The sequence below is a fragment of the Harpia harpyja genome, chromosome Z (genome assembly GCF_026419915.1).
Source record: "Harpia harpyja isolate bHarHar1 chromosome Z, bHarHar1 primary haplotype, whole genome shotgun sequence".
Classification (NCBI taxonomy): Eukaryota; Metazoa; Chordata; class Aves; order Accipitriformes; family Accipitridae; genus Harpia; species Harpia harpyja.
The window spans coordinates 75,613,558-75,633,723 of NC_068969.1; the positions used below are offsets into that span (position 1 = coordinate 75,613,558).

General features: G+C 38.3%; 1 protein-coding gene across 3 annotated transcripts in view; it reads right to left on the reverse strand.

Annotated features, from left to right (window-relative positions):
• The window catches only part of APBA1 (amyloid beta precursor protein binding family A member 1), a 108,792-nt gene that overhangs the window by 15,339 nt on the left and 73,287 nt on the right, over positions 1 to 20,166 (reverse strand). For 2 of the 3 annotated variants that reach the window (XM_052777842.1, XM_052777843.1), the window contains 4 exons: positions 14,439 to 14,540; positions 10,347 to 10,386; positions 5,963 to 6,108; positions 829 to 861 (listed from right to left, as the gene is read on the reverse strand). In XM_052777842.1, the coding sequence (XP_052633802.1) occupies positions 829 to 861; positions 5,963 to 6,108; positions 10,347 to 10,386; positions 14,439 to 14,540 (321 nt within the window). The remainder of the gene's footprint in view (positions 1 to 828; positions 862 to 5,962; positions 6,109 to 10,346; positions 10,387 to 14,438; positions 14,541 to 20,166) is intronic. The other variant, XM_052777844.1, reaches the window with a different exon arrangement.

The following is a 20,166-nucleotide window of genomic DNA, read 5'->3' on the forward strand; positions in this document are numbered from 1 at the left end:
AACATGAACTATATAAAGATTTCATGAAAATCAAAATGATTCTCCCATTTTCTCCACACTATGAATCCCACTTTAAAGAAGGTTTTTCACATAAGCCATAGAAAGGCCTAACAGCATTTCTTGCCTGAGGAATTTCTATATGGCCTAACAGTGACTGCCAAGACCAATGGAAAAACCTGTACCACAGGTGGGTACAGTTTAAGCTATTCACAATGCAGTTCTGGTAAGAAGACCTTCACAGTCAGACAACATACTATTCAAGCACTAACCCACTTTGGAAGTCCTATTTCGTTAACAGAAAGCTTGTAATTTTTAAAAAAATTAGATTTGTTAAAAAACACTTTAAAAGTCCATAAACAAAACTTATTATTGAGTCAATCTCAGCATATTACTGTGTGTATATACATAAACTTATTTCTTTTTTGCATCCAGCAATTTGACACATATATGACTCAAACAAAGCACTCATATAGAAAGATAAAAAAATAAAAAAGACTTAATTTTAATCTATCATTTTACTGAGTTAAAACCTTTGCCACGTCAGTCCTGTTTCTTTAGTATGCATTTTGGGCACTGCCTGTAACCATTTGATAAATCCAATCTTTACTCTATTTCTAACATGAAATGGCTAATGATAAGCAACAAAAAATGGCCAATCCGGCAACGAATTTCTGAGAAATGTCAACTTGTATGGTGGCTGAGAAATAAATCTAAAAAAACCTTGCTGGATGCAGAAAATAAAAACACAAAATAAAAAGAAAGGCAAAAAACCCTCCCAGAAAACAAAAGAACAGGCATAACATCAAGCTGATGGAGTTTGTACTGCACCTTCTTCCTGCTTTTGGCTAATTTCTGGGCCATCTGCTTAGCATGGAACAAACAGAGACAGGAGAATAGTTAGAGAAGAACTTACAGAGACTCCAAGTCAAGCAGGAATCTGCATGCTAATGCCAGAGCTCACAGACTACTAGCTATTCTAAATTAGTCCCTGCTTAGATTCATTTCCTTCTTTTCTTTTTGGCATAAAAAAATGTTAAAATTTCATGTTTAGCACAATTACTTTAAAAAATGAAAAGAAACCGCAACAAAAGAGTCAGGAAGAACACAAAAGGATTTTTTTTCCATTGAAAATGTTACTTGCAACAAACAAGAGGGGTTTTTTGTGGGTTGGTTTCTTGGGGTTTTTTTTAAGGAAAAAAACCAGAGCATCCCCTCATTTACAGCAGTGTAAACCATGATGTTACTTCTTTTGAAGCAACACCAGTGTAAAAGGTGAGAGACTGCTTAAACAATGTTCAAAAAATGACCTCCCTAAAACTATGCTACTTTTTCCTGGAAAAACAAAATGACAGACAATAACTTTCACCTCCATTTTCTCCTCCTTCTGTGCAAATATACCCATACCAATGTTAGCATTGCATACCTGGACAACAGGTTTTCCTGTGACACCTGCACAAAGATATGTCCATACTACCACATTTTTTCAAGAAGGCAGTGGAGCATGTACTTCAGTTCCCCAAACACCTGAAAATAGGTGTCTTGTCACCAAGTAGTTTAACTGATTACATCTAGACATATATCAACCTGTTGCAACAAACTGATTCCTTATGTGCTACTACTGTGGCAATAATAACAACACAAATAAACACCATTCTTACAGTCTTGCAATCATTAATTCAAACCAAGGTGAACTGAACTTAACGGACCTGCTTACTGAAGAAATGCAATACTCACCAGGCTGGCAGATATCCTTTTACTTCCAATAGTAACAGCCTCTTAGCTAACTACTTTCATGAAGAACAAACAGGAGGCTTGAATCACAAGACATATCAAATGTTTTACACTGATGCTCACAACTTAATCTGTCAGGTTTCGTCTAAGCAAATCTAAAAGCAGCAACTGAAACTTTAGACCGTACTGCTTATTTAAAAATATAAACATTCTCACACTAGCTTTTAGTCACCTTTTTCAAACTAAGCAATATTTGATAGCCTGGTGATTGCAAACTATTGCAAAAGCAATTAAAACTGCCTCATGCTGCAGACTCTTCATTACATTACTATTAATTTACATTGGTACTGAGAAATAATATACACATCTTGAATAACAGCTGCCTGCTATACACTGGGCAAGGGGGAGGCACTCATGAGATAGAGCATTTAAATTGCTTTCCAAAATCAAGCTCCCCTTCAGACAAATTCCCCCCCTCCCCAAACTTTACAGAATGATCAACCTCACAAAAGAAGAAAAGCACAGGCCAAAAAGAAGAAAAAGGGGGGAAAAACTCCCTTGAGCTAGAGGTTTACGATGCAGGATCAAAGATTAATCAAAATGCACTATCGTTCAATTTATTGAAAATTATGCTCTTGCAATGGAAGCATCTGGTCTTAATAGTATTTTAATTTTTTGATGAATGACTTTCAAATATTTCATAAAATTAAGGTAATGATATGGAACAACCAATTTTAATAAGTGATTTAACACTGCACAGAAATGTCATAGGAGAAAAAAAAACCAGATTAGGATAATTCTATGCAAGACACTTTATCAGACAAATCCTCTTTATCACCACGTTATTTTGGTAATTTAGATCAAAAGATTCTTTCTATATTCTTAGAAAAAACAGAAACTACCTTGTCTAAACAAAATATTATTTTTTAAAAAATATACAGAGTTCAGGCTTTTCATTGAAGGTAAATGAAGTGTAACTATGTATCTAGTAGCAATTTCCAAAATTACAAATTGTTAAAAACCAGCAAGCTTCCACTTTTGCTACAGGGATGCCTTAAATATACTCAACCTATTTAACCTCTACAAAAAATGTACTGCAACTCTGTGAACACCCAGATGACACTGAGTAAACAGAACGTGCAGAATATTAAACTATTTCCACATATGGTTTCTATCTTAATTACATTCAGTAATTAAATCAGTTGTTATCTAAAAATGTTCAAACTTGCCACACAGCTTAAATCTGCTGATGAAAAATAAAAATGAAAGTTAATTGTTAGTTCACATGTGAAACGTAACAGCACAGATCAGCTGTGAATTGTAATCATGAACATCAACTTTTTTACTGTTACAAGTATTATGGATCAACTCCAAGTAAAATGTGAAAAGATAGTTCTTTCTGTGTTATCTGAAGAAATGAGACTACAGTCCGAAAATGGTGAAACTCATTTTCTATTACTAAAAGTACCTCCTGTGAAAATATGAGAGAACTATGATTGATGAATGCCTTCAAAGCAATGTATCTGTTTTAACTTGGCTGGACTTCACAGAGATGAGAGCCCAAGCAAGAAAACCCCCAACTCTTGTACTTTTAACTGAAGAGATACTTGTTTAAAGAAACAGCATGCAGAATTGTTTTCAAAATCTATTTGTATTCTAAATTAATGAATATGTGGTCTGAAGGCTTTGCTAAAAGGAAGCATTATAGGGACTATTAAATTAAAAAGGAACACATTCATATGGGAGGTATGTGTACACAGTGGGGCTTAAACAAATCTCTTCCCCCCTTTTTAATGTTCTTCAAGTCTGCAAATTTTTAAAAGCTTATTCTTGATTCATAACCTTTGTTTTAACTACAGAGAAATGTTTCATGTGCAACACCTAACAGTCTGTAAACAGCAATGAGTAGGGCACAAGTATCATAGTCATTGTGCGAGCAATATTTTACACATTTGGGCTACTTATGCAGTGATAAATCTGGCAGCAGGAAGTCTATCTGTCATAATGAATTTCTCACTAAAAAATTTAGCTTTAATGGCAATCAGCAACAAACCCAGGCAAACCCAAGACTAATAAACCAAAGACCCTAAGGTGCAGGGAGGAATACTTACATTGCCTGAGATTCACCTAGAAGCAGAAAAGCAGTTAACTGTCAAAGTGTACAATGGTATTGTGTGCCATGCAGTAAGCCAACAATTTTCTGAAATACACTTATAGTTTCAGAAAATTATGCACACACCAGCTAGGGTTTTACCAGATCAACAATGTAACTACTTGGGCCTCCATCCCGAGACAAATTTACTATAGCCAAGACTATGCATGCCTGCTGATTTATACAGATATATAAATTATGGGTTTTATGAGTGGAATGAGCTAAAGAGATTTCTTCTGTTTTGAGGCACAGCAGGGCTGAGGCATAACAGAACCCTCAGAAAGACCTTTATTTTGTTAATTAATTTCTACAAAATACATTTAGTATCAGAGAAAGATTCTACACTCTTATACCTCACAGGCCTGCTTTGAATCAATTCTGTTCCAGTTTTCTGTGGCATGTCCCTTCAATCTTTGTCTATTGTGTACTGCCACACAAGCTTTACCTCCTAGTTACAAACTTCCTGCCCAGCCCCAGGTTCAAGTTCAACTCCTGATACCAGTTTCCTATGACAGCTGATGCTAATCTTTCCTATCAACCTCCACTGATGCATCCCTCCTAGATCCAGCCTCACTGAAGCCCTTATTTCTCTCCCTTCTCTATCTTACCTTTAGTTTCCTGGGCATTCAAATCAGACTACTTTTCTAACATGTGGTCAAGCATCAGGAAAGAACACACAGGGACTACTGAACAGAGAGGCGCAGCCTTACTTGCACCCAGAGCACAAAAGAAGTAGACTGTAAAGGGAAAGCCCCCACTGTAGCTTTGGGAAGAACCCACCATGACCTGCCACGGTTGAGAAAGCTGAGTGAAAAATCTTTTTTAAAAGTGTCACTGAATTCAGAGTCTCCACTGAACACAGATAAATCATTCTTTTTCAAAAGGTTCAGTAGTTAAGTTTGTGGAAACCTTTACAGAGATGGCAGAAGATGACTTATCTGTAACAGGAAGGCTACATCCCTGCCTCCTCTAAAATACTAGTGTGTTAGTGATTTTCAGAGACAAGGTTTTAAGAACTTAAGTATTTGAACATCAGCAAAATTACAATTTCTGGAAGTGTCTCGATGGTTCTAGTTGGAGCTTCCCTGTGAAAGTTTCATACACAGACCAAACTGAACACCTGGCACGCAAAACATTGGAAGGAATAATAATAGTAGGAAGCATCAGCCGACCTTAATAGACAGTGCTATAGGCCTTGCTAATAACATGCTGTCTCTCTTTCTCTCTCTTTTATACAATTGCACACAAAGTCTGAGTTGGAAGCCAAAATAAACTATACAAAAAAAGAACACACAAATATTAAACTAAGGAAAACTTTTATATGAGATTGTGTTGGTTAGCTGAATTAGCAGAAGACGAAGCTGTGTGCCTTCCACCCAGTCATGTATGGGTAGCAGGAATATTGCAGCATCCTCTACAACCGTGCAATACTTCATCCACACACCTTAATTTCAGTTGACAATGTCATCATTATAACTTACAATACAGCAGCATGTCCATTACTTGTCATGGCCCGTACAGAAATCGGTGGGCATTTCTGTTTTCCAAACAAACAAAGTAAACATACCAGATTCTAGGACAAATTATTTTTTTCCATACATCTCTGTACTGTCACAGGCTTTTCTTTTTCTTTTTAAATCAGCTTATAGCTGTTATGTGGTGGAGAAAGTACTATCCACAGGAGGGTCAAAAATAACTGCAGACGTTACCACAGTACCAGTTCTATCAAGTGCCAAGCCAGAGGCAGCTGCAGTACTTACTAGTTATACCCTAAACCTGTTTTCCCTCAACACCCAGGTAATATACAACTTAGATCACCGCTCACTTCAGATTCTGGCTTAGAGTACACAGCACAAGTATTACTATAGGGACTTAAAATGATCTGGTAAATTTTCCTTATCAGTCACGTTCCAAAAGCAGCATTAAACATGTGATTTATTTTGCAGAAAGAAAGAAGAGGCACTTAACCTTTCTGAAACCACAGATAACTCCACATGAAAAAAACTTCTGCATACGTAAGAAGTTCAAATCTGCAACCTTAAGGCACCCGTATGAGAAGGAGGTGGAATTATTCCTCACCTTGATCCTGCTGACAGCTTCCTGAGCCTGCATCATTCTCACATTCTTGGAGGGAGTTTTATCAGAAAGGAGTTGAGTTGAGCCAAGGTAATTGGCAGCAAAAATGATTCCATCGATTAAGTCTTCAGGATCACAAGGTCCAGGAACTGTAACACAGGAAAGCAATCACTGGAGAAAATAACGCTGAACCACAGAAAAACAGCAACAGTCTGACAACTTGAGCCTGCACCTGATGGCTGCAAATCCTCCTCTAAAATACTTCAGTTTAGCATGATGATATGGCAAACAGTACATTCAAAGGTACAAAACACCAAGCAAATGCTCTCAACATGTGTGGTGGGTTGACCCTGGCTGGACATCAGGTGCCCACCAAAGCTGCTCTATCACTCCCCTGCCTCAACTAGACAGGGGAGAGAAAATATAATGAAAGGCTTGCGGGTCAAGATAAGGACAGAGAGAGATCACTCAACTAATTACCGTCATGGGCAAAACAGACTTGACTTGGGTAAATTTGTTTAATTTATTACCAATCAAATCAGAGGAGGGTAATAAGAAATAAAACCAAACCTTAAAAACACTTTCCCCCCACCCCTCCCTTCTTCCTGGGCTTAACTGCACTCCTGATTTTCTCTACCTCCCCCCACCAGCAAAGCAGGGGGACAGGGAATGGGGGTTGCGGTCAGTTCACCACATGTTGTCTCTGCCGCTCCTTCCTCCTCAGGGGGAGGACTCATCACTCTGCCCCTGCTGCAGTGTGTGGTCCCTCCCACGGGAGACAGTCCTCCATGAACTTCTCCAACATGGGTCCTTCCTACGGGCTACAGCTCTTCACAAACTGCTCCAGTGTGGGTCCCTTCCATAGGGTGCAGTCCTTCAGGCACAGACTGCTCCAGTGTGTGTCCTTTCCACGTGCCCTTTGCATGGGGTGCAGTCCTCCAGGCACAGACTGCTCCAGCGTGGGTCCCCCACGGGGTCACAAGTCCTGCCAGAAAACCTGCTCCAGTGTGGGCTCCTCTCTCCACGGTTCCACAGGTCCTGCCAGGAGCCTGCTCCAGTGCAGGCTTCCCATGGGGTCACAGCCTCCTTCGGGCATCCACCTGCTCCAGCGTGCGGTCCTCCGCGGGCTGCAGGTGGATATCTCCTCCACCGCGGACCTCCATGGGCTGCAGGGAGACAGCCTGCCTCACCATGGTCTTCACCACGGGCTGCAGGGGAATCTCTGCTCCGGCACCTGGAGCACCTCCGCCCCCTCCTTCTTCACTGACCTTGGTGACTGCAGAGTTGTTTCACTCACATATTCTCACTCCACTCCTCTGGCTGCTGTTATACAGCAGTTGTTTTTTCCCCTTCTTAAATATGTTATCCCAGAGCTGCTACCACCGTCGCTGAAGGGCTCAGCCTTGGCCAGCGGTGAGTCTGTCTTGGAGCCGGCTGGCATTGGCTCTGTCGGACATGAGGGAAGCTTCTGGTATCTTCTCACAGAAGCCACCCCTGTAACCCCTCCCGCTACCAAAACCTTGCCACACAAACCCAATACAACATCTCTCCAGCAAAAGCTGTAATTCTTAATCCAGCTTGTCTCTCACAATAACTCATTCTTTTGTGAGCAGGGATCACCCTGGAGCAAAATAATCTCTGTGAGTGTTCACTGTTATAAAGGGACAGACACAGTTACGCAGCTTGCCCCTCACCCACCAAAACCAGCCTTGCAATTCTAAGACCAACAGTCACAAACAGAAAGAGGAAGGGTGCAATTTAATAACAGCCATCAGCCACTTGCTCACTTGTGTGTTAGCTGCAGTTAGTACAACAGGCAGAGGAACCTCCCTGGGAATGCTTTACAGGTACAACACATCTCCCCTTACCAAGAAGACTGATTGCCCAATTAAGCAAAGTACTTTTATGCCATAGACCTTTAAAAATCACTCTTAGTCTCAACAAGGATATTGAGGTAAAGGACAGAGTTAAATAAAAATGTTGTTAAATACATAGAGCACGGGGTCTCCTAATGGCAAAACAATTCTCTTAGTGCCATAGATTCTTCATGATCTGACGCCCATCAACTTTTGGGGAAAGTTAGAAGGTGGTGAAGTGGTCAGTGCCTAACAATGCAAATCCTTACAAAGCAGCATTTATGATCTGTAGGTGTTTTGGTGTTTGATGATTCCATCTAAAAATTGTGTATGTAAAAATGTTCTATTTTAACACCTTGCTACATGTTAAAATTGTCATGATCCAAAAGGGGGGCTGGTTAACCTAAGCAGCTTCTTGTTTTCTTACAAGTAAGGAAAAACAATTGATGTTCAAGACAAGTGAAAATGCAAATCATCTTGAAGAATGCTAATGGTAAAAATGTCCACATTTTATGACCAAAATAATAAACTGGTTTTAGGTTTGCCTTTTTTTCCTCTAATAATAAAGCAAAACCCCTACAATATCAGAATGGAGGTTTTATTATTTCAAGGGGTATCTTGAGATATAAGGTGATGTGGCCTAAAGTTTAACATTACTCAGAATACCAATGTTGTTCTAATTATAACACAAGAGATTAACAACCCCTCAGAATGAGCATGAGTAACTTTGGCCCCAGAGAAATGCAAGTCATTATTAAGATTAAAACAACAAAAGACAGAGCTGGAGACAAATGTCACACTGAATCTTATGAGCAAGCTTGCCTCCTTTATAGTTTCTTTAAACATGAAAATTTATGACTAGTAATTTTAAGATGCTCATCTCCAGTGTGCAGAATTTGTTCAGATACTATGTATCCGGAAAACTCTCAAAATTAACAAGTCACTTTCAAGTACATGACTCAAGAGATGGAATTTTTTCCTTAGGGAAATTTATGCATCTGGAAGTACTACATATTTGCACACTCTTCCAGTCCTGAAACCATACAGCATTTGAAGTGTTGCTATTTGTTAGTCTACATGTCAAGGCCTTTTCGCCACTTCCACCTCTTCACTATAAAGGGTGCAACCTCCTTTATAGTACAATTTCTGGTCAGAACACACAAAACATAAATATAGACTGACAAAGGTGTAGTTAAGACTCCCAGAGGGAAGCATATTAAAACCAAAAAAAGTATGTGCTCTATTTTCATCAGAGCTGAACACACAGACAGCACTGCTTTTTGTAAGACCCCCTCCATTTATTACTACTGACAATGAAATTCTTATCTGAGTGAAAGTGTACCATAGGTGCTAGCAAGTTTTCCTTGAACTGCTAGTGCATAAAATGGAAAATTTTTATTTTTAAGGAATTTTGCACTGGACCAAGATCTAAGAAAATTTTAGTTTACAATTATTTTTTTTTTAAGGAAGGGAGGATTATTTAAGATAGACCTTGATAGACAGGGCTACCACTAGGAGATGAATTTCAATTCTAAGAGAGACCCTTCATTGCTGCAAAATTCCAAAGCTCAGCTGGTTTCAAAACAATATATGAAATTTACATTAGTTGACATTCTGGCCACAGACTCCAAAATATGCAGCTCATATACTGAAGACTAAACCAATGATCAATTTGTAGTCTAAAGAGAATGATTACATAATCGTTTAAACACAGCACACTGTAAAGCAATCCAAGGAGTTCCAAGACAGTCCAAATGATGTATCATATTAACTGTATTTCTGGCATTTCAACAAGCATACAGTACAACTGTTGTCAGGGAAAAAAAGCAAATGAAACTTCAAATTTTCTGCTTCTGTCATGCTCTCATAACAAAATAACTGTGTTTTACAGCATGCAGTCTTCCTGTATACACAGGATGCAGACTCATACAAAAAGTAACAGCAGTTCATGTAGCAGGTAACTTGCTTTTTCACATTGTTCTGAATAAATTCAGCACTGGCACAAGTGCAACCTTAACTCTAAGACAGAAAGCACTATTTAATTAAAGGACAAGTAGCTGTAAAGCAGTGCAGATTTCCTCTGGCAGGCCTGCCAATTAATCCAATTAATTCAATTCTGCTAATTAATCCAACTGAGATTGGCTTGAGCCTGCCAATTGAAATCAGTGCTGGAGAGAGCACTACAGTCTTCTTGCCTAGCCTATTTTCCTTGTTCACACACATTCACATGTGTAGTGTAAATATAATTAAAAAATTAGTAGTGTTTTAAGTGATACTGATAAAAAAGCAGCAGAACTGACACAGAAACTTTGAATGAAACACTAAAAAAATAAAAGTTCCATGTTTCTGAACTTCTGAAAGAGCATAGTAGGACTTAGCTCAGGTTCCAGTTTGGACACAATTTAATCTAAATCAGTATACCTAACCCTAGCAGCTTTTCCATTCAACAAATAAAAATAAAACTTTATACATTATAAATACTGGCAATTTTGGATACGAAAAAACATTTAGAAATTGTAGAACTATCTTACCTTCAACATAGGTTGGAAATGAAGCCAAGCTTTTTCTGGACTGTAATTAAGACAAAAAGGATTTCATACAAAACAGAGCATGCACAAATATGCATTAAAAATTTCTCCATGCCAAAAAAATAAAAAAGTAAATAATAGTTATTAGCAAAAGAAGATCATCACTTATTAAGATTTATTATTATATTTAGTATTTTCAAACTCTAAGCACCTACTAGAGTTAAATTCAATGTATTCCATTTGTGGTTTTATCTATCAGGCAAAGTGCTAGGTCCAGTTTTCCGTTACCTGTTGGTGTTCAATAGCATATTAATTGTCTACCAATAGGTGTTCTAGTTCTACTAATCAAGAATTATGCAGGAAAATATATCACATCTCAAAGACACTGGATCTTCCAACTACAAAAAAACCCCCATGCAGGAGTATATAAAATTACGCTATACTGTTATTATTCATGACTGAAACCATCAGCCCAGTCAGTTATTCATTAACAAAATTCTGTTATTTATTAACCAAATTCTGTTATTCATTAGTACTCTTCTTAGATGTATCCCTTACATTAATACAGCCTACAAAACGCTTTCTAAATGTTAACAGGTTAGGTAGCAACCTGTATTCTGTGGGGTAACTGAATTCACTAACACCTTACCACCAGCTACATTTGCACTGTATCAAGTACAAAACCACATCTGGTAGATTCAATTACGTAAAAGGTGAATAAATAAAAAAAATCCTGGCTTGCACATGTAAATACAGTCTAAAGTAAGACCTAACTTCCAACTGCAATTTTATGTGAAGACTCTGTGGCTAACACTTCAAACACCTGAAAGCTACAACTTTCAGTGAGTAAGACTCACCATTTTGTTACAATCAAGAACGTAAATGACATAGCAGAATTTACCAAAGAAAATTCTGTGTGTCAATATATAGATGGTAATAGGTATATTGAAATATCTCCTGCTATCATATGTGTTGCAGATAAGAATTTTGGATAGTCCAAGGATTAAAAAATTTTAATGAATCTACAACTGATTTTATTAGCAGTAACTCCTCCAATGACTGCTTAATACAGTTTTATTAAAAGAAAATCTATATATGATCAGAATAATGCATAATTTCTTAGACAATTTCCAGCATATTTCCAGACAATATACATCGAAATATATTCCAAATTATTTTCCTTTATGACAGGCAACTTACTAGGTTCTGTGTATTAGTGGAAAAAACGAGATAAACTAGTGTCCTGGTTTCAGCTGGGATAGAGTTAGTTGTCTTCCTAGTAGCTGGTATGGTGCTATGTTTTGAGTTCAGTATGCGAAGACTGTTGATAACACTGATGTTTTCAGTTGTTGCTAAGTAGTGTTTAGTCTAAAGTCAAGGATCTTTCAGCTTCTTGTGCCAAGCCAGCGAGAAAGCTGTAGGGGCACAAGAAGTTGGCACAGGACACAGCCAGGGCACCTGACCCAAACTGGCCAACGGGGTATTCCATACCGTGTGACGTCTCATCTAGTATAGGAACTGGGGAGTGGGGGCTGGGAATCACCGCTCAGGGACTGGCTGGGTGTCGGTCGGCGGGTGGTGAGCAATTGCACTGCGCATCATTTGTACATTCCAATCCTTTCATTATTGCTGTTGTCATTTTATTAGTGTTATCATTAACATTATTAGTTTCTTCTTTTCTGTTCTATTAAACAGTTCTTATCCGAACCCACGAGTTTTACTTCTTTTTTCCTGATTTTCTCCCCCATCCCACTGAGGGGGGGGAGTGAGTGAGCGGCTGCATGGTGCTTAGTTGCTGGCTGGGGTTAAACCACGACAACTAGGAAGGTCACAGTTATGAGACAGGTCAAGTGACTAACCCCAAGGAGTCTTTTCCATTGTAACAAATAGAAAATGGATGTAACAAATAATATTTTTTAACCAATGATGCTCATCTTGCTGTAAAATAAAAGTCATGAAACAAAAACAAAAGGTGTGTGACACAGACAGCAGAGCCTGCACAGCCTTTAAGTACTTGCTGTTCCCTATGAAAATGACTAAGCTGTACTGCAAAATCAAGAAAGCTCTCCATCAGAGATTGTACTAGCATACATAAAGCGTCAATAAAAAATGATCTCCCACTGCCAAAGCATTTAAGCTGCTGTGAGGACACTGACATGCCTTTTCAGATCTGTGGCTCTTTCACCTCTTCAGCTGAATGTTTTTACTGGACCCCCTACCCATACAGACTTCAACAATTGTTTGTAATTGCTGCTGGTGTAGGGCTAAGGGGGAGATTCAACCACTGGACTCTGACAGGCCTAAACAACAAATTCCCTACACACCAGAGACAGCTCAGGCATATATATGCCCTGTCCAAAGTACTTTTATTTTTTTTAAAAAAGAGTGAACAAAGTCTGTAATTACAGATTTGGCAACTATTCAGCAATCTGACTAGCCAATGCAACTTCTTTTCAGGACAGAGTGGTGTAAACTGTCATATATGCTTTTATTGCAAAAATTCACACACAAAATTAAGGTTTTTTGTTCATTACTCAGGTTGAAAGACATTCTGCTGAGACCACAGGAATAGTAAAATAACAGGTAAAGTTACCAATAAGAGGAAACCTACACCTTTTCATTTTACTTATCCATGAATAATGAAATATCAAGGTCATTAATGTTTCATTACTCTTGTTAATCTTGTTGCCATCCAGTATTACAAAAATCTGTATTTTAAAAAAGGTTTTACTAAGACCTAAAAGTAATTCCAAAAAATTATGAGGCTGCTTTATCACTCTTGTTCTTGCACTGGAAGCACTAAAGCAAGCATTATTGCTCATCCGAGGGAAACAAACAGCCTGACACATCCTACTGTGAAACCCGGTTTACCACCTCTGACACTATGTGTAAGCACATCCTAAAAACTGAAATAAGCAGCATCTTGTTTGGTTTCTTCCTTTGGGTAAGTTTATCAACATCTAAAACCTGCTAAAAGCTAGGATATATATGAATTGACAAAATCTGTACCGAAGAAAGCTAAAGGCTTTAACAAGCTAACAAAATAGCAGATGAAAATTTAATGGCACAATCTATTGTTGACAGCTTTAGCACATGAGAAATTATGAGTTTCTTAAGTCTTTTGAAACCTTTCATTATTTTCTAAATGCAAATACAGACTGGCACAATACATAAATGTTACAAGCTCTTTTATCCCTTGATAATAACAAAAGAAAAAAAGAAAGAATGGATTACTAATTAGTATTTAATTTTAATCAGTATTTCCAGTTACAGTAGATCAGTGTTTTTCATTGTGGAAGATAACTCATGCATTGCTATCAGTAACAATATGGTATCTTGTTAGACTACAGTTTCTAGATTTTTTTTAAGTTTAAAAAACAAAAAGCAAATAAACCAAATATTTGCAGATTTTTCTGTTTAGAGAGACAGCCATTCTATACTAATCCAAATATTTTTTATGCCAAATGATTTTCTTTTCACACTGCGAGAAGTTCTACTCACACTTCTCATTTTGTGTTGGTGGAACTACTGCAGTGTAAAAAGGTGCCAGCTGAGAAAAAAAAAAGTGGAAAAAAAAAGTAAGTATTTAGCTTTATTTTGAGGAGCCTGTGGTCAGGAACTAAATTCTGACTGTGAATCACTGGCAGGTCAGTTTCTACAATGACAAAATATTAAGCAGCATAAATTACTACCTAATTAATTTCATTTTAGCAAGCTTCTTCATCTGGCTGAGAAACATCCTTTTCTTTGCAGAAAGACATTCTGCATGGAAAAAAGAAAAGGGCTTCTTCCTTTTGCCTCTAATACAGAAGTGATGTTGGCTGTTTGGTAAATCAGTACCTCCCAGCCTGTTAAATAAATTTAGTGGCAGCTGAACACAGAGTCAGAAATGCCATGATAAACAGTCTTAAGTATATTAGAAATTCAGTCAGACAGACAGGCAAGCATAAGGGAAAGGAGCTACAAATCAGCTTTTCAAGCGTGTTGCAATTTTGGAAGAAGAGAAGGGATTGCACAGGTACAAGAAGGCAAGGAAAATAAGAAGGTGTAAGCAGCATGAACAAGACTGTGGCTTTTAAAAAGATTTCACTCTACCTCTTTATTAGTGGAGGCCTCTGCTGTACTGCAGACATCCTGGTGATGTTGCCTACTTGACGATTCAGCACCCCGAGGTGAAGAGGAATCTGGAGATGGAGACTAGACATGGCAAGAAAATTAAATAATAATCTGAGTGACCAATGTAGAAATTCTTCTTTTATATTTTCCTCTAATTTGGCAGTAGAAATAAAAGATGAGAGGGGGGAAAAAAAAAGGAAGAACCAAGACGAACACTTTTAAAATGTTATAACTCTTGCTTTTTATCATAATAATCACATATCAATATCTCAGTGGACTTATTCTGAACAGCTAAATCTTTTAAAAAACACTTGTGTTTACTTGTCAGTAATGTATGAAATTAAACAGTTGGAAAAATAAAAAGCTGTACTCAGTGGCAAGCAATACTCAGTCAAAAAGTGTCAATAAAACTGTATTTTTGCAAGGTGAATGGAGGATTGTCTGATATTGGTATTGGGCCAACTACTTACACTTACTGTCAGCATTCAACTAAGCTGCAGTTACAGGAATTTCAGTTGCACAAGTACATGCCGATTGCATGCAGGCAAATGACTGTGAGCTTACTGAAGGCTGCAGGCAATGCAGACCGATGTCCTAAGCTCTGACATTCTAAGAAAGAAAAGATAAATCCACTGAGAAGTAAGCTGCGATGGGAGACAGGGGAATTGATCATGACCAGAACACAGGGATTCAGCTAAAGATTACTTCGTTGTCAAATCGGGGAGAGTAAAGAAAAGACTGCAATTTCCCCATAAGCACACATGCTCTCAGGTATAATTAACATGAAGTGCTAAACTAATATAATCTGAGCAGAGGTAGACTGCAGTGGTTGTCCATAAATGTTATTCCATCATCTTAGAAAACAACTTTTATAAATTGTACAGAGTAATACTAATGTATTCAAGGACTTACAAATATACTGAAGGACTAGTCAATACCAGTGGAATCAAGGACTATGATTCCTCATCCTAGATACAGCACAAACTTGGAAAATATTTCACAGTTTATGCTATTATCTCAGTACTATAAATGCTCACTAGATCAAATTTCCTTATTCTTCTCCCCTCACCATAAAGAACTGAGTGGAGAAACTGTCTTTCCAATCACGTCCTAGTCATTCATGGTCATCAAGAATGTAATAGCAGAAAAACAAAGGGAACCGCATAGAAAAGCAGTATGATGGAAAATCTAGATCTATATGATCTGTCAGCAAGTATCTTGGTAAAGGGAAAGAATGCACTGAGAAAGGATATCCTCATCATAGGCAATTCATAATGAATGCTGGTGACACTAAAAAGCTGTAGCGAGGTATCTAAAGTCCAGAGCAGGGGGGACTGGTATGGAGGTATAACACAAGAATACAGAGTGTGGAATTAATGAAGGTGACCAAAATGAGAGACAGTACAAAGCTTCAACCCAGCAGGCATTTTTAAAGGCGGATCTTAAGGAGATACCTGCAAAACATGTCAGTGCGCATACCAAAATGTGATTCTTCAAAGGAAGGTTTAGCATTTAGCTATGCAAGCTGGGTGTTTAGCCCAGCAGCCCTGGCATTCTACACTCTCCTTTGACATAGGGAGTTCAGCCCTAGCTTTGCCAGCTCAACAGTTCATCACTGATAGCGAAACAGTCAAATACTATTCTTCTGGTTTTATAAACAATTACTTGACATGGCTTTTCTCTAAGCCAATGAGTCATACCAGAAAAGGGCTACACTTCCAGTGCTCTGAGCTGGCAGCAGCTGCAATCTAGGAGTGCCCTCCTGCTATGCCTCCACTCCAGCTGAAACACTGAATTCTATGAAATAGTGTGCACAAAAATCTAAGTTTTGCAAGCTTAGCTTCACAGATATGGAACAAACAAGAAAATAAAACTCCCTTCTCCTCCTCTTTCACTTTACCCTCATTCCTTTAAAAGGTCTATCTTGGATAATTACTAAATATTAGAATTATAGTTAACTAATAAAGGCTTCCAAAGAGTTAAGAAGCAACTCCTTATATAGATATCTCCTGGCAGTCCTTGCATCTCCCTATATTTTGAATTACAACTGCAGGTCAAAAGGAGATGCAGCTGTGAAATGGTCCCTAGAATGCTAGCATCTGCTTGCACCGACCGACTGAAGGATCACTCATTACACTGCCAGTCTTCATGCAGGGGCTGTACAAGACATACAGGCTCCCCTGACTTGCTGTGTAACTACCAGAGTTACAGTGCCACCGTGATTCACTGCACAAATGGCAACTCCTCTTTACTTAAGGAAGCATCCTTACAGTGCTCACATTCCCAATAGTTACATAGTATTTCTGTACTGGTATTAAATATAAAAGGCGCACAATACTATCAACCTAATAATGACAACAGGATATTGTATGATTGAGCTTTAAATAGTAAACAAAGAAACAAAGTAAAGTATATCATATTTTAGCATCAAATGGTTCCACAAAAAAAAAAAAGTTGTTCTTTAAAATGCCTGAAAGCTCTCATATTCACACACTAAAGCTATAACAATAAATGATTCCATTTAAACCAGTTGGTCGCTGACATGAAATTTTGCACTATTTAAAATGTATTAAGTTACTCCAGTAGCTCTACAAATACATTTACTCAGCTTTTTTAATCTACAAAGCATCAGAATTAAGCAACCATCAAAATGATCACACAGCTTTCCATGTGCTCTCTTTGAATGTCTGCTCAAATTTTTCTGGGAAAAAAACCCCAACCCCAAAACTACCAAACATCCTACAAAGTTTGCTATATGACCTGACATGACAGCTGTCCCCAAAAACATTTGTATAAAAAAGTTGTCTTTGCAGAATAAACACTCGGTTCTCTTCTACCTCAAAATGCATTTTTAGAGGTACCATACACAATGCACAAGGAAAGAATGCAGTCACAGCAATAACAAGAAATATTTTGATACATCATAGTGGACAGACAACTTGCATAGCTGCTCAAAACATTACAACTGAAGTCTAAAATAAATGCTTAGTGACTGCTTCGTTGCCTCTTAACAAAACAAGTTTTAGAAGCCTAACAAAAATGCTATCAGAACAAACATAGTAATTTCACGTGAAACATGCTGTTAATACGTAGAAATGTCCATCAATGGAATTACAAAGTGTTTTCTTACGTGCAGCAATAAAAAAGTACTAGTTACACCATTTCTCCTCTTGAATATCTACTTACATTTTTCTTACGATACTCAACCTGGTACATCCAAAAATTCTCCATCTCAATTTTGGTGGTGTTTGACTCTCAGTAACATGCAACCCACTCCACCTGAGAAACCTTCCTTGCTACTGTGCAGAGGGATTTAGTAACAGAACTTGTAACAGGAGAGGATTGTGTTGCATCTAACCTATCCAGGTCAACCCAGATGGCTAATGAGTAGCTCATGAAGACAAACATAACTGTCACTGAAACATCTTCAAATACAATCACCTGCTCTTGCTTTTATAAAAGCAGTGTTGTTCTACCTGCTTTTAGCAGCAGCTTATCTGAAAAGAGTATAACCTAGCGGGTCACATCATCACATACAAGGCTAGGACAGAGGGGATGAAATCAACAAATACTTCAGCAATGCAAGATTCACTTAAACAAAAGGCAATTACTTGTATGACACTAATGTCCACCTACAGGCTTCTTGGCAGAGGAATGGCAAATATAGTCTTCTTGTACATCAGTGCAGAGGAAACAACTGGATAAAGCAAGGCTTTTCAATTCATTTGATTTTAGTGATAAAAAGTCTTCTGAGAGGTACCCGTATACATTAGGTAAAGGTCAAAGCACTATGAAATATTCAGGTCCAACATGCAAGTATAGTCACAAGCACCACCCAGTACAGCACAACTATGGCAGTAAGTCTCTTAGGTTTTAGCATAACTATGTTGTGGCAGAGTATCTACTGTGATTTGCGAATTCTATTCGCTAAAACATAGACTGAGACCATCAGCATATGTTCATAGCTTTTAGATGGCATAAAGTACCCGTAAAGAACAGAGCTGAAAGCTAAATTTCCTTACAATATAACTAATCATCATTATTGGTCATTGTTGTTTAAATTTGCTTTAACTATAGTGTTAAAGATGGACAGTTTGAAAAAATAAAACAACTCAGAACTATTGTACACATACGAGCATACTGTGGCACAATCTATGCAATTTAATTTAAAATGTGACATAAGGATGAAACTTAAGTTTGTACTGTAGTTGGGGTGTGATTGTACCTGTGGTGTAACTGCCTCTGCACATACCCAGTGCGCTTACCCATCAGTTTGCTGGGTGGTCCAGGACCTGCCCCCTGCCAACTGGTGCACAGATGATACAACCAGTTGCCTTGAGACGAGGTAACTGATTGAACTGTTCACTTCAGAACAACACATTTGACTAATCGCTGTAGAACCTCTCCATACAGGAATTTCAGGCAGCCTCAGAGATTCCCCCAGCAGGCTCCTCCTGTGCATATGACAAGTGAGAGGCACAGTTCATCGCTTCAGGGTGCTAACTACCATCCTGGGTAGGGTCTCTGCCTGACCCAACAGCTCCCCCACGCAGTATCTGCTGCAAAAATGACCAAACAGTACGTGGATAAGATACTTGCCAGTAGTAACAGAAACTATTCCTGCAGATGCAGATAAGGTCATGTATGACAGCCTTACGTACGCAGTTAACGTAGGAAGTGTTTTGTGTGTAGCTTAAGGTAAACCATAGGAATGGATCACACGTGCAAGAGTGGTCATGTAGGATCACCGACCAGCTGTATGTAAGACCTGAGAATGCAATTTGGGGAGTCTTAGTTTGGGGAATCTCCCCTGATCTAGCTGGTGATGTCCTGCAAGGACAGAGCCTCCAGCCACTTGCCACCATCTAGACAATGATTCACAATCCCACTTGAGAGATCTGACTGTCCACACGTGTTACACTATGCAAAAGCTCTGAATAAACTAGTTTTTTTAAAACAAACGCACTGTCCATGAGTGTCTGCACAACTCCGAGTTGTAATTCTTTAGTAAAATTCATTGAAGTTATAAAAATAGAGATTTTGACTTAAGCAGTAACTGTGTACCTCTGTCAAAGTCTTTGAAGAAAGACCCACACCTGTTACTCTTATATTACTATGTCTCAAACACAAATTAAAAATATACCTAAGAATACATAAAGGTCTAGATCATACACAAAAGTCCAAGTGAGCAAACAATAAAAATAACTGAGCCTGTTAGGGCAAGATGGCCTTTTATTTTGCCCATTTCAAAGAGTCTGTTGGCCACATGAGTCAGTAACGGTAACCACGTAGTACCACAGTCACACTTTGTGAGCTGGTAACTTCTCTTTGAACAAAATCTTAGGCTGTATGGACTGACTCCATCAGATCACACACACATGCTATGCGGGTAGGGTCTGTCCAGCAGCACACGTGCTAGATGGAAAGCTGCCAGCACAGCCAGGCTCCTGGAAGCTGGTTCAGTGTTGGCTCTTTCTCAAGTATGGACTTCCTTAGCTGTACTTTCACTTGAACTTGTAGTTCGAATGCAGCTTCATGTGTCAGTCTGAAAAAACTAGTGTGGATCCCTCCTGTGTTTTCAAAAGACTTTAACTGTAACAAGTGCTGTTCTAGTTTTCAACAGCACAGAAAAATTACTTAAAATGGCTTTCATCTTTCAATAATTAAAAAACATAATAAACCAAAATAAAATAATTCAAGGGGTTAT